This window comes from Tachyglossus aculeatus, chromosome 5 (genome assembly GCF_015852505.1).
Source record: "Tachyglossus aculeatus isolate mTacAcu1 chromosome 5, mTacAcu1.pri, whole genome shotgun sequence".
Taxonomy (NCBI): domain Eukaryota; kingdom Metazoa; phylum Chordata; class Mammalia; order Monotremata; family Tachyglossidae; genus Tachyglossus; species Tachyglossus aculeatus.
The window spans coordinates 73,085,215-73,100,845 of record NC_052070.1 but is presented as its reverse complement, the minus strand read 5'-3'; the positions used below and the strand labels follow the sequence as shown (position 1 = coordinate 73,100,845).

At 41.9% G+C, this 15,631-nt stretch overlaps 1 protein-coding gene across 6 annotated transcripts in view; it reads right to left on the bottom strand.

Moving 5' to 3' along the window:
* NEO1 (neogenin 1) overlaps positions 1 to 14,612 on the bottom strand; it is a 166,437-nt gene extending 151,825 nt beyond the window's left edge. For all 6 annotated transcript variants that reach the window (XM_038746154.1, XM_038746158.1, XM_038746155.1 and 3 more), the window contains exon 1: positions 14,475 to 14,612. In XM_038746154.1, the coding sequence (XP_038602082.1) occupies positions 14,475 to 14,529 (55 nt within the window). In that variant the 5' untranslated portion in view covers positions 14,530 to 14,612. The remainder of the gene's footprint in view (positions 1 to 14,474) is intronic.
* Positions 14,613 to 15,631: the final 1,019 nt, after the last annotated feature.

The window sequence follows — 15,631 nt, the reverse complement described above, 5'->3', positions numbered from 1 at the left end:
ATCGGGATCATGTCTTCCAAGTCTACTGCATTGCAGTTCCCGCATTTGCTCAGTAGAGCGCCCTGCACGCAGGAATTGCTCAATAAATACTACGCTAATGACACCCAGATCTTCATCTCTGCCCCTGCTCTCTCCCCCTCTCTCCAGGCTCGCATCTCCTCCTGCCTTCAGGACATCTCCATCTGGATGTCTGCCTGCCACCTAAAACTCAACATGTCCAAGACTGAACTCCTTGTCTTCCCTCCCAAACCCTGCCCTCTCCCTGACTTTCCCATCTCTGTTGACGGCACTACCATCCTTCCCGTCTCACAAGCCCACAACCTTGGTGACATCCTCGACTCCGCTCTCTCATTCACCCCTCACATCCAAGCTGTCACCAAAACCTGCCGGTCTCAGCTCCGCAACATTGCCAAGATCCGCCCTTTCCTCTCCTTCCATACCGCTACCCTGCTCGTTCAAGCTCTCATCCTATCCCGTCTGGACTACTGCATCAGCCTTCTCTCTGATCTCCCATCCTCGTGTCTCTCCCCACTTCAATCCATACTTCATGCTGCTGCCCGGATTGTCTTTGTCCAGAAACGCTCTGGGCATGTTACTCTCCTTCTCAAAAATCTCCAGTGGCTACCAATCAATCTGTGCATCAGGCAGAAACTCCTCACCCTGGGCTTCAAGGCTGTCCATCACCTCGCCCCCTCCTACCTCACCTCCCTTCTCTCCTTCTACAGCCCACCCCACACCCTCCGCTCCTCTGCTGCTAATCTCCTCACCGTACCTCGTTCTCGCCTGTCCCGCCATTGACCCCCGGCCCACATCATCCCCCAGGCCTGGAATGCCCTCCCTCTGCCCATCCGGCAAGCTAGCTCTCTTCCTCCCTTCAAGGCCCTCCTGAGAGCTCACCTCCTCCAGGAGGCCTTCCCAGACTGAGCCCCTTCCTTCCTCTACCCCTCATCCCCCCTCCATCCCCCCGTCTTACCTCCTTCCCTTCCCCACAGCACAGCACAGCACAGCATATGTATATATGTTTGTACATATTTATTACTCTATTTATTTATTTATTTATTTTGCTTGTACATATCTATTCTATTTATTTTATTTTGTTAGTATGTTTGGTTTTGTTCTCTGTCTCCCCCTTTTAGACTGTGAGCCCACTGTTGGGTAGGGACTATCTCTATATGTTTCCAACTTGTACTTCCCAAGCGCTTAGTACAGTGCTCTGCACACAGTAAGCGCTCAATAAATATGACTGATTGATTGATTGATTAATTGGTCCTTTTGCTTCTTGTACAATGCTCTAGAGTAGCATGCAATTAGGACATGCAAGTCATTCAGTGCATGACCAACCAGTGGGGACACAGATTCTGTTTCAGAAGTTTGCATTTGCATGAAACTATTTTAATTCAGCATGTCTTAGAAATGTAGCCACACTTATGCTGCATTAAGATAGCCTGATGCATAGAGACACCTATCTACAGCAATATAATCCGGCAGGGGAAGGACCCTGGCCTAATGGAAACAACGTGGGCCAAATCCTGGCTCTGCCAACTGCTTGCTATGTGACCTTGGGCAAGTCACTTTAAGTTTTCTGTGTCTCAGTTTCTTCGATACCTGTTCTCCCTCCTCCTTAGACTGTGGGCCCTGTGAGGGACAGGGACTGGGACCAATCTAATGAATTTCTACTTACCCCAGCGGTTGCATAAAGTAAGAATTTATCAAATACCATTAGGGTGTGGGAGTGGGGGGATTCTGTCCCCCAAGGATCTACTCCTCTGATCCTTGGTTCATAAGAGATTGAAGAAGCCGGAACCTGGAGGGCTTCTGGAACTGCTACACTGGAGTTGCAGCTGTTGTTGCTGCCAAGGAGGGAGCAACCTACAGGTAGTTCCTTGGTGGGAGAACAACACCCCCAACCTGAAGTAACAGTCTGACAGAGGCAGGAGTGGAGATGGGGCACTGTCTATTCCATCTGTCTCCTGTCGCTTATATTATATCGATTATATTGTCGCTTGATTATATTGGTCAACCGAAGTTGAGGAGATCCTTCCCCTCACTTCTCTCTGTGCCTCTTTCTCTCCCTCTCTCGGGGAATCATTCATTCATTCAATCGTATTTATTGAGTGCTAACTGTGTGCAGAGCACTGTACTAAGCACTTAGGAAGCACAAATCAGCAACACATAGAGTCAGTCCCTCCCCAACAACAGGCTCACAGCCTAGAAGGGGGAGACAGACAAAGAAACAAGTAGACAGGTGTCAATACCATCAGAATAGATAATTAAAATCATAATGGGGAAGATCTGAAATAATGCATGTGTCTCAGGTTTGGTTTTTGTTAAAACTGAGTGCTCACTCTGTATCAAGCACTGTTCTAAGCATTGGGGTAGATACATGGAGCTCACAGTCTAAACTGGAAGGAGGAGGATTGAATCCCCATTTTACAGATGAGGTAGCTGAGGCACACAGAAGTTACGTGACTTGCTCAAGAGCACACAGCAGACGTGCTCTTGTACATATTTATTATTCTATTTATTTTATTTTGTTAATATGTTTTGTTTTGTTGTCTGTCTCCCCCTTCTAGACTGTGAGCCCGTTGTTGGGTAGGGACCGTCTCTATATGTTGCCAACTTGTACTTCCCAAGCGCTTAGTACAGTGCTCTGCACACAGTGAGCGCTCAATAAATACAATTGAATGAATGAATGTTGCCAACTTGTACTTCCCAAGTGCTTAGTACAGTGCTGGAGTCAGGATTAGAACCCATGTCCTCTGACTCCCAAGCCCAGACTCTTTCCACTAGGCCATGCTGTCTTGGCTTCCCTATTTCTTCTGAGAGCTCACTAATTCTATAAACTGCAGTCCCTGCAAATTTCTATCCCTATTTCATCCTTTCCAGTTACCCATTAGTGTAAAGTAATGCTCCATGCACACAGTTTGATATATGACAGACAATATTTGTTAGGGCATGAAAAATAAAATGTTGAGGTTTCTCCATAAAAATGTGTTACTAAAAAGATTTACCATTAATGTTAGAACAATTTAATGTCCATTAAGAACAGAACAGAATCTTAAAGTTTTGAATTTTACAGTTGGGAAGAACAATGATATACACTTTCAATTTTCCCAAAACTCAGAAGGAAGGGCAAAGGAAAAATTGTTTTACAGAAATAACTTCAAGTCACTGAAAAAAACTACGTACATTTTAAGCAGAAGTTTTAATTCTAAGCAGAAGTTCTTGATCTTAACATATGTTCTTTATAAAAGTTAAATGACTCCAATTCACCAACAAGAGTTGGTTAACTTGCTTTCATTCTAAACATTAACGGGTAGAAAGTAACAATTTAATGTTGAATTTCCAATAAGAAAAGTGATCATACCTTTAACCCTAAAGAAGCTAAAATATGCAAACTTCATATTTTGCTGTCATATTTTGGTGTCTTTTGCTCACACCAAACCTTGTGTCTGGAATTCCCTCCCCCTTCATATCCAGCAGACCATTTCTATCCCCAGAGTCTGAAACCACAGCTCCTCCAAGAAGGGTTCCCAGATTTCTCTCATCTCCTCACCCATTATCACTTCCACGCTCATACATCCCTTAAACATTTGGGGTTTCATTCTCCAGCACTTAGAACAGTGCTTGGAACACAGTAAGCACTTAACAAGTACCATCATCATTATTATTGTTCTCCAACTCTCAAAGACGCATGCATACACACAGATATAAAATCTTTAAACTCTACTGCCTTCTCCCTACCTGTTATTTATTTTCATGTCTTCCCTACTAGTTTGTGAGCTCCTTGAGGGCAGGGATCATGTCCAACTCACTCTATTAAAGTAGAGGGTTTGGAGCAGAGGACACGCTCAATAAATATCACTGATTGATTGATTGATTGAGAACATAAAAGCTTTCAGTTTCCTGGCACCGCCTCACGGCTGCTCTGTGGTTTATGTTGGGAAAGAATGTGGCCTAGAAGTGAAAGGATGGGGGTGGCGAGAAATACCATAATTATTAATAAGGTAATATTCTGATGTTAACTCCTATATAACTAGGTTATTGTTAAAAAACTAGCCATTTTGATTTTTGAAAAGCAGGAATTCCAGCTTTCTAGACCATGAGTCATCTAGATCCATTATACAATAGCAACAATACTAAGCTAATGAAATATAACTCCCTTCAACATAAATGTTCTTTGATTTTCTAATACAGCAGCTTATATTTTTGTTAGCAAATTAAATCATATGATTTATTTGCATCAAATTCTCTATTCGAAAAAATGAGAAAATTGTATGTATTAGAATGGACTATCATCCTATGAAAAACTATGATTTGCAACTATTTCAGGAAATGATTATTACAATATTAAACTCAAAGAAAATAATACTCTTGCTTCTCTTGATTCAGGCAATCAAGCTGAAATTGCTTTCCTTTTCTAGAAAAGGCAAAATAGGAGTTTGATGTGAATCACAGCAACAATCCAGTGGTCTGTTAGAAGCTCTGCAAATCAATCAAGATTTCAAAGGAGCTCTTGATAGGCTAAGGAAAATCCGAGGCATTTTTAAAAACTATTTCATGGTTTTTGATGGCTTGACTCATCAAATAGACCATTTAAACCTACATTCCCATTTTTTTTTTTAGGTTTTTTTTAAAAAATGGCTAAATGATAATAAAAATGGCAGTAAAACACCAATGAAGAGAGAGACCCATTATTTCTAATCCCAGGAGTTACAATGTTATTCATTGTATTCAATAAAGCAGCTTTCCCCTTAATTTCATCCAGTGACAAATACTAGCATTCCAGAGAAGCCTGGCCTGAAATAACTTTTCAAAGAATTATCTGAATAAAATCTGCATGGAAACTTCTTGCTGCATTTGCTTTGAACCTGTAGCAGTCTAGAACAGAGATTCTTGGGCATGATCATCGAACTCTAGTGCATCCATAAATCACATAATAAAAAATAATAAAATGTCTGCTGAAAAATTATTTTCATACTTTTTATGGTCTTATTACTTAGAACTTTTCAAATGAGAACAATTTATCATTATAAGCCTAATTACATAAAGGTGCAGCTACAGCAGAATGGCTTTTCAAAACCACCAATCTAGATTAATCTTTCCATTTGTCTTTCTTACTGAAAGCTTTATTTCACCTACTGTGATCATTCAGTATCATTTTATTCAGTGCTTAACAATTGAACTAAGTATTCATACTAGAGATTTAGTGAAGTAAGCTAGAATCCCTAATCCCTGTTACAATTCTAGATGTCTTTTTACACAGGGGGAGTGGAGTCAAGATTAAGAGAAACAGTGGATCCAGGTGGAAAGACAAAGCAGCAGAGAAGCAGGATGGCCTGGTGGACAGAGCACAGGCCTGGGAATGAGAAGGACCTGGGTTCTAATCCTGACCACCACTTATCAGCTGGGTGACCTTGGGCAAGTCACTTAACTTCTCTGTGCTTCAGTTACCTACCTCATGTGCAAAATGGGGATTATGACTGTGAACCCCATTTGGGACATGGACTATGTCCAACCTGATTAACTTATATCTACTTCAGCACTTAGTATAGTGCCTGGAACATAGTAAGCACTTAAATACCTTAAAAAAGGTTAATTACCTCAGTTGTAAAAGTGATCCCATGTGTTACACAATACATTTGTGGTTTGGTAATCTACTATTCCCACAGTAAATGAAAGGCTTCTGGAAAGCTTTTACTGGCTGTATTAAGCCTTGGTTTATTATCTGCCCCTCCTACCCCCCTCCCGGATTGTTCCCCCAGGCAAGATCTGATTGCTAGGAAAATCTGCCTTTTGAGGCTCCCATGCCAGTAATGCAATCCCCTCGAGTTTTGAACACGGGACAGTGGGCACTCAGCACTCCCCATATTTTGCTTCTCATGGCAGGAGGCACTCCTATTTCCCAGGACTCTTGACTACCAGTCTTATGCTCTTTCTGTAACAACAGCCTAAATAAAGGTAGGGGAAACAGTTTGGATGCAACCAGCAGAGTGTCTGAGCTGAGTCACACTCACTGCTGCAGGGAACATATGCGGGGAACGGTTCCTGTAGACTGTAATAAGAATAATAATGATGGCATTTATTAAGCGCTTACTATGTGCAAAGCACTGTTCTAAGCGCTAGGGAGGCTACAAAGTGATCCGGTTGTCCCACGGGGGGGCTCACAATCTTAATCCCCATTTTACAGATGAGGGAACTGGGACCCAGAAAAGTGAAGTGACTTGCCCAAAGTCACACAGTTGACAATTGGCAGAGCCGGGATTTGAACCCATGACCTCTGACTCCAAAGCTCACGCTCTTTCCACTGAGCCACGCTGTTTGCTGTAGGCAGGAAACATGGCTACCAACTGCAGGAAAAGCATTCTCTTTATTAAACTTAATTTTTTAAGACCAAACCTCAAATTTGGAAGGTCACCTAACATCTACAATTCCTCAACTTGGCAAATATTAAGTACTAACATCTCAGTCCATTAGTAATATTTATTCAGCAACTACTGTGTGCACGACACTAAACAAAGTTCAAAAGTGGTGAAAGAAATCACACGGGAACTTGAAATTTGAGGTTCTGATTCTTTTTAAAAATAACCTTTTGCTTTCACACTAAAGCTGTCAAGACTTAGAACACTGTTTTTCAAAATTGAACACCCCTTTAAAACCTTTGTAACTCATCTAAGCAAATTAACTTCTTCCCAGTGTAGGTGAGAAAATGGTAAGAACTGTTTACACTGTTTCCATTCCCTGGCTGTCAAGCAACACCCCAATGACGTATTTTACATCTCAAGAGTCAAAAGTACCACCCATACATCAAATGCTGTTTCTTACGGTGAAATGCAAAAAAAAAAGTTTCCACATAAGAAAGTCCATTTCACTTTGTAGAGACCTATTTAAATAAATAGATCAATCAATCATATTTATTGAGCGCTTATTGTGTGCGGAGTACTGTGCTAAGCGCTTGGGAGAGTGAAATATAACAGAGTTGGTAGACACATTCCCTGCCCACAATGTAGGGCTAACAGTCTAGAGGAGGACAAAGAGGTTAATATAAATTACATAGCTTTACAGAAATCCTGTGGGGCTGACTGAGGGGTGAATAAAGGGTGCAAATCCTAGTTCAAGGGCAATGCAGAAAGAAGTGGAAGAAAAGGAAATGAGGGCTTAGTTGCAGGAGGCCTCTTGGAAATGTACTTTTATTAAGGTTTGAAGGTGGGGAGGTGATCGCCTGTCAGATATGAAGAGGGAGGGCCTTCCAGGCCAGGTGCAGTATGCAGCCGAGAGGTCGGGAATGAAATAGAGGAGATCCAAGTAGAGTGAGTAGGTTGGCATTAGAGGAGCAAAGTGTTTGGGATGGGTTGCAGTACAAAAGCAGTGAGCAGCAGGCAGGAGGGGACACATGATTGAGTGCCTTAAAGCCTGTGGTGGTGTTGTCTACAGTGATGAGAGAGTAAGGACGAGGACAGGGTTTGGGTGGGAGTATGAAGAGTTCTGTTTTGGACATGTTAAGTTTGAGGTGGCAGGACAACCAGGGAGAGATTTCCTGAAAGCAGGAGGAAATAGGAGACTGCAGGGAAGGAGAGAGACAAGGGCTGGAGACGTAGATTTGGGAATCATCCACATAGAGATGGTTGTTGAAGCCATGGGAGGGAATGAGTTGGTTGTTGAAGCCATGGGAGGGAATGAGTCCCGCTAGGGAGTGGGTATAGATAGAGCCTTGAGGAACTCCCACTTAATGGGGAGGGAGGCAGAGGAGGAGCCTGCAAAAGGGACTGAGAATGAGCAGCCAGAGAGATAGGAGAACTGTCAGCTCGTTGGGCAAGAATGTGTCTGTTCTTTGTTATACTGTGCTCTCCCAAGATCTCAGTGCAGTGCTTTGCACACAGTGGGCACTCAATAAATATGACTGAATGAATAAGAGGAACCCAACAGGACTGACAGTGTCAATGAAGCCAAGGTTAGATAATGCTTCCAAGAGAAGGGTGTGGTTGACAAGGTCAAAGGCAGCTGAGGTGTCCAAGAGGATTAGGATGGAGTAGAGGCAAGAAAGATCATTGGTGGCAATAGATATATTGCTCTATCAACAAAAATTAACCAATATTGGCTGCGAACCTAAATGGTACTGGACTAGGAGTTGAAATTTTAAAACTAGACAGAAGTAATAAATATTATGCCTCCACCTAGCTTGAAAATGACCCCTACATAAGGAAGTATTTCAGCACTCAGTGTTGTTGGCAGCTTATTAAGTTTCTTCTAATAATACGTTCTCTCAAGACTCTTTATCTTCGGTGTAAAAGTGCACTGTGGTAATCAGGAATAGATTATGATTAAAACCATTCTTTTTAAAATATTCAACATTGCTCTGATGATGCATCTAAACCAAGAATAGGACAGATTAGCCAATGTAATAAACTTATATTCATCAATGTTAAAAGAAAACAGAATAAATTATGTATTTTTATATGGGTCTGTTTCAGGTTTAAATAAGCAACTACTACTTTATTATAATTACTTTATTATAGTGTAAATATCCATTGTTACATATTCTAAAATACATTTTGAAAACAAGAAATTTTCATTTGGAATAAGGTTTGATTCAAATAGTGATTTGAAAAAAAAAAAAAACCCTCGACTGTAAGCTAGTTGTGGGCAGGGAATGTGACTGTTTATTGCTGAACTGTATTCTCCCAAGCACTTGTACACTGCTCTGCACACAGTAAGTACTCGATAAATATGACTGGATGAATGAATATTGCACACTGCCAAGTGCTCTGCAGAGTGCTTTGCACATGGTAAGCGCTCAATAAATATGATTGAATTGAATTGATTTTACTTACCCTCTACACTGTAAGCTCTCTGTGGACAGAGAACATGTCTACCAACTGTTATACTGTATTATCCTAAGCACTTAGTACAGTACACTGCACACAGTAAGTGTTCAATAAATGATTGACTGATAACTCTCATGGGCACCTTCCTCTATGATACAACTTGTATGATTCCGCAGCAGAGGAATCAGCCTTAACATAGCAACCCTAGTACTAGTCAATAGTTATTAGGCTTTTTTCTTTCATTTATCCTCAGTATTCAACCATTTTTACTATTCCTAAAATGTAAAAATCCTCCTCCTTCAAAAAGGAGTAACCCTGGATCTCAGGAGGTTAATTTGCCTACTTGGAGAAGTGACTTGGTCTAGTGGAAAGAGCACAGGACTCAGAATCAAAGGAAACTCACTCGCTTGCTGTAATACTGTGTGCATATGATTTAACTTCTCTGTGCCCCAGTTTCTTCATCTGCAAGATTGGGTTTAATTACCTGTTCTCCCTCCCACTTAGACTGTGAGCCTCATGTGGGGCAGGGGCTGAGCCCTTCCTGATTTCCCTTTGCTTCCCTCTCAAGATGGTCCCTGGGGAGTTTCCAGTACTCTACCAGTCTCAGCTACTGGAAGGAGAGTCAAGCAGAGGTATACCCACTCGCTTAGTACAGTGCTCTGCACATAGTAAGCGCTCAATAAATACGATTGATGATGATACCCACTCCATTCCTAGCTTGGGCAGTGGCTAGCGAGTGGAAGGCAATCTGCTACAAGTCAAAACTCACCTGTGCTGGGCAGCAGAAACATGGGAGAGAGTCAAAGAGACTCAAGTTTACTGCATGGAAGAAGGCAATGGTAAACCACTTCCATATTTTCACCAAGAAAACTCGATGGATACACTACCAAATCAATTGCATTCATTCATTTGTTCATTCAATCGTATTTATTGAGTGCTTACTGTGTGCAGAGCACTGCACTAAGCGCTTGGGAAGTACAAGTTGGCAATATATAGAGATAGATGGTCCCTACCCAACAGCGGGCTCACAGTCTAGAAGGGGGAGACAGACAACAAAACAAAACATATTAACAAAATAAAATAAATAGAATAAATATGCACAAGTAAAATAGAGTAATAAATACGTACAAACATATATACATATATACAGGTGCTGTGGGGACGGGAAGGAGGTAAGGCGGGGGGAGGGGGAGGAGGGGGAGAGGAAGGAGGGGGCTCAGTCTGGGAAGGCCTCCTGGAGGAGATGGAGAGTGGGGAGTTCTGGGAGAGACATGTCCAAAGAGCCACTACGGGTCGGACTGACTACGACAAGACCCCGGTGCTTGGCACATATGGAGCATAATAATAATAATAATTTTGCTATTTGTTAAGCACTTACTATGTGCAAAGCACTGTTCTAAGCGCTGGGGAGGATACAAGGCGATCAATTTGTCCTATGTGAGGCTCACAATCTTAATCCTCATTTTACAGATGAGGTTTACTGAGGCACAGAGGAGTTAAGTGACTTGCCCAAAGTCACACAGCTGACAAGCAGCGGAGCCGAAATTTTGAAACCATGACCATGTCTTCCAACACTGTCATACTGTACTTTCCCAAGTGCCTAGCACAGTACTCTGCACACAGTAAGTGCTCAATAAATGACTGATTGATAGTAAACATTTTAACATTTAACAAATATTACAAGTATTATTATTGGTATTACTATTATTAGTAAAAAGTGTTCTTTTTTCTGCAATTCCTCCAGACAGTGATATCTGCTGGGGCAAAAGAGATTCTTTGTCCGGGCATAGCCCCAGTTCTGAAAGATACACCCTTACATTTGGAGATAGGTTGTGCACAAATTGCTGATATAGCCCAAGATCTGGAAGCCCCAGCTGACAATATGCCCAATCACTGCCTCTCCTTCCATCCACACACCTCCTGAGCACAGAGTTTAAGCCCGGCTTCTGCATTTTGGCTGAGGGAGGTCTTGGGAGGGAGGTAGCACAGGTGGATCATCATCATCATCATCATCATCAATCATATTTATTGAGCGCTTACTATGTGCTGAGCACTGTACTAAGTGCTTGGGAAGTACAAATTGGAAACATATAGAGGCAGTCCCTACCCAACAGTGGGCTCACAGTCTAAAAGGGGGAGACAGAGAACAAAACCAAACATACTAACAAAATAAAATAAATAGAATAGATATGCACAAATAAAATAAATAAATAAATAAATAGAGTAAAAAATATGTACAAACATATATACATATATACAGGTGCTGCGGGGAAGGGAAGGAGGTACGATGGGGGGGGATGGAGAGGGGGACGAGGGGGAGAGGAAGGAAGGGGCTCAGTTTGGGAAGGCCTCCTGGAGGAGGTGAGCTCTCAGCAGGGCCTTGAAGGGAGGAAGAGAGTTAGCTTGGCGGATGGGCAGAGGGAGGGCATTCCAGGCCTGGGGGATGACGTGGGCCGGGGGTCGATGGCGGGACAGGTGAGAGCGAGGTACGGTGAGGAGATCAGCGGTGGAGGAGCGGAGGGTGCGGACTGGGCTGTAGAAGGAGAGAAGGGAGGTGAGGTAGGAGGGGGCGAGGTGATGGACAGCCTTGAATCCCAGGGTGAGGAGTTTCTGCCTGACGAGGAGTTTCTGCCTGATCGTACAGAGGGGCCAAGATCTGAGGTAGAATTAGGATCTCCATTGCTCCTGCCCCGATGCTGTGCTCATTTCAGGTGAAACTGAGAAATCCTCATTCGGCTGCACCCCCGCCCCTTTCAGAAAACAATCTGGAAGCCACCTTGTCCATGTCACCCGAGACAGCACAGGTGACCCCACTCAACCTCCCCTGCCTCTCCCTGAGCACAAACTGGAAGGCAACTTTTTTGCTTCATCCCAGAGGACAGAAGGCAGCGAGGCAGAAAAGACCAACTAAATCCACCGAAAACCTCTGCCTTTTCAACTCATCCTAACCGCATGCTGATTTTGAATGAAGCAGAGAAACCTCTACATTCCGATGGCTAAGGATGCTGTTGCTACGGCTGCAACTAAGGTTAGAATCTTGGTTCCACCACCAGATATAATTTGGTGACTAAAAATTCTTGCCTCAATTTTCAAGAGAGTGGATGAAATTTTAAAATGATTGAAGATGGTGATTCTAGAGTTCAAAGGTTTGCAAAGACCAAAATGGTTCTTGAAGAAAGTTCAACCCAAAAATCAACACAATCGTTTGTAAACAAAAATCAATTTGGTACTGCAATCCCCAACAGCAATCTGAAATGGATTCCTCTGGGGATTTTTTTTGTCTGTCCTGCTTTTAATGGTACTTACTAAGTGTTTACAAGGTTCCTGGCAAGTACTAAGCACTGGGGTAGATACAAGGTTGGCCACAGTCCATGTCTCACATGGGTTTACAATCTTAATCCTCATTTTCCATGTCCCACATGGGGCTTACAGTTTTAATCCCCATTTTACAGAAGAGGTAACTGAGGCACAGAGAAGTTAAGTGGCTTGGCCAAGGCCACAAGGCAGACAAGTGACAAGTTTTAACCACCCCAGCACTTAGAACAGTGCTTTGCACAGAGTAAGCGCTTAATAAATGCTATCATCATCAAGTTTTGAAGGTGGAATTAGAACCCAGGCTCACTCCCAGGCCCATGCTCTTTCCACTAGACTCTGTTGCTTCCCTCGGTCCACCAATGGCTTGCCCATTTTGTCTCCTTAATAGTGGGGAGATCTGGGGAGAGGGGAAGGGAGAGAAGAGAGGCTTCTGACTACTGGAGTGGTTGAACATCACCCAAAAAGTTATTTCCCTGTTACCTACACTTTTTGGTTATCTGGTTCATCCAAATTGGATAATTGAGAGCTTAGGTGGTCCAACTTACTGAAAGAAAGCAACTTTAGACATTATACTATACTCCTCTATATACTCTATACTCCTCTGAAATGTTACATTTGAGAACATAAAATGTAATCACCATTAATACAGGAATTCAAGTAAGAATATTCCTCTCACGTGAACATCTGTTCTTACACACTCTCACTTCTGTCAAACATCCAGAAAAGGCCAAATTTAATTAAAGCGAAGCTAACGACAGATTATTGTGGGTTGGGGCAGTTAGATCATTCTAAGCAGGGAAAAATTCATACTAAAATATGGTTGACAGTTTTGCCTAGATAAACAGTTAACTAGTTTTGCATGTGATTAAAAGAATGAAACTTGATTGTGTCCAAGTTTATAACAACAAAATAAAAGGCAGAGTTTACCAAAATCTCAAGGGGAAATGGCTGAACTTTCCAAGACGTCATGATCCTTCTTATCCCCAAGACTTGGAATTCAGGATTTACAATTTCTAAATGCTGCACAAAACTGCTATTACATTTCAATCAGAATAAAATAAATAATTTCTACTAGTATCACCTCCAAGAAGAGCACCAAGTGTATTTCAAATTATTTCTCCTGTAGATTTCACTGCATCATAGAGGAAAATGACCTTCTCGTTTTAACATTAGTGATCATGCACATGCTACACTGTGATTTAATGGAGACAATATTTGGCTATAAAAATGACAACAGATAGCAGCTCTGGGAGATGCTGTAACCTTATTCACTGTGAATTCATTGCCTATGGGCATTTATTAACCAAAGAAAAATATTTCAGAAGGCTGGCTAACAGATCATTAAAGAGCTGAAACAAAAATCACTGCATGGTCCATTTTTTTCCTTATGTTACTGCAAAACAATTGTCTCCTTCATGTACCATTTTTAGAAAGCACACAGAGCCTGAACCTGCATAAAGCCTCCACTGTAAATATTATATTTCTAGGCAAATTTGGAGATATTTTTGGTCACTTCTTTAATTTTTCAAACAAGATGCTTTGACTATCTCTCTTTAAGGATGCTGACCTGCAGTACTGCAACTATTTTTACTCCCAATTACATTTAGAGTCTATTAAAGTCTTGTCCATATCTATGTTCAACTCTTCAAATAATTCATTTCTATATCCACTTTCATTGGAAATCATAATTCAGTTTCCTGAGTCAATAATGAGGCAGCATGGCCTCATGGTTAGAGCATGGATCTGGAGATGGATGGACATGGACAAGGACCGAGGTTCTAATCCCAGCTCCACCACTTGCATTCTTTGGGAACTTAGGCAAGTCACTTAACTTCTTTGTGCCTCAGTAACCTCATCTGTAAAATGGGGATTAAGACTGTGAGCCTCATGAGGGACATGGACTGTGTCCAATCTGATCAGCTTGTATCTACCCCAGTGCTTAATACAGGGCCTGGCACACAGGAAGTGCTTAACAAATTTCATTTTTTAAAAAAAAGATAAACTAAATAAATGTGTAAAAGCATTTTAAAATATCACATCCAACATTCCATCCCTTACCAGTCAGTAACAATATACAAACTCACTCAACTTCCAAAATAAAACTACTGGCTAATTAAAATACTCAAGATGTCAATGATGTATATAATTGGACTACTTAATTAAAATGAAGAAGCCAACTGTGAGCCGATCCACAGGTGCAACTGGCTGAATTAACTTCAAGAGAACTCAAGCACAATAAGGTGGGATCAAATAAGGTTTCTCTTTTCATAGAAGCAAAGCAAAAAACAATACTATGTGCAAAATTTGCCCACTGACAAATTTAGAAAAACTTACCTGCTACCGTGAGCTTTGCTGTTCTGCTTACGATGGTTCCAAGACCTTCCACCATAGCCACACACTGATAATATCCTTCATCGGGTTTATTATGCTTAGAATGTACCACGCTGTTTATTAATAAAGATCCATCGGGAAGAAGCTGGCGCCGGTCATCTGAAGCCAGGTTTAAAGAAGTTCCATCTTTTTTCCATTCAATTTTTGGAGAAGGCTCTGCATATGCTGAACAGTTCAGTGTAACAGAAGACCCTCGGATTGATAGTGTATCCTCTGGTTCCACCAAAAAATAAAATGGAGTGAATGTTCTGACGCTAGCCCCTGCAAGAGAGAACGGAGAAGTGAGTTAGGCCATTTAAAACCTTTTTCTCATTTGCAATTTTGGAAATGATTTGTTTTCAAACCATTTTTGTGTTTTTTATCCACCATGCCCCTTCCCGAAATCCAGGCAGAGTTGTAAGAAAATTGCCCATTCACCTCTGCATCAGGCAAAAACTCATCACGATTGGCTTCAAAGCACTCAATCACCTTGCCCTGTCACCTACTCTCCTACTGCAACCCAGCCCACACACTTTGCTCTTCTAAAGCTAACCTTCTCACTGTCCCTCAATCTCATTTATCTCATCGCCAATCCCTTGCCCAAGTCCTGCCTCTGGCCTGGAACGTCCTCCCTCCTCATATCCGAGAGACAATTACTCCCCCCTTCCCTTCAAAGCTCTCCTTTCCTCTTCTCTCACTCCCTTCTGAGTCATCCTGACTTGCTCCTTTTATTCATCCCCTCTCCCAGCCCCATAGCACTTACGTACCCAACTGTAATTTATTTATATTAATGACTTTCCCTCTAAACTGTAAGCTTGTTGTGGGCAGGGAATGTGCCTGTTCATTGTTACACTGTACTCTCTCAAGCATTTAGTACACAGTACTCGGCACACAGTAAGTGCTCAATAAATATGATTGAATGAATTATTCAACTGATTATTTCTGGCTCAGTGAGAAGTAGCAGTAATACTTAAGTCCTTACTGGGTACAGCACTGTACTAAATACTGGGAAAAGCTTGTTGTGCGCAGGGAATGGGTCTACCAACTCTGTTATATTGCCCTTTCCCAAGCACACAGTGCTCTGCACACAGAAAATGCTCAATAAACATGACTGATTGAAA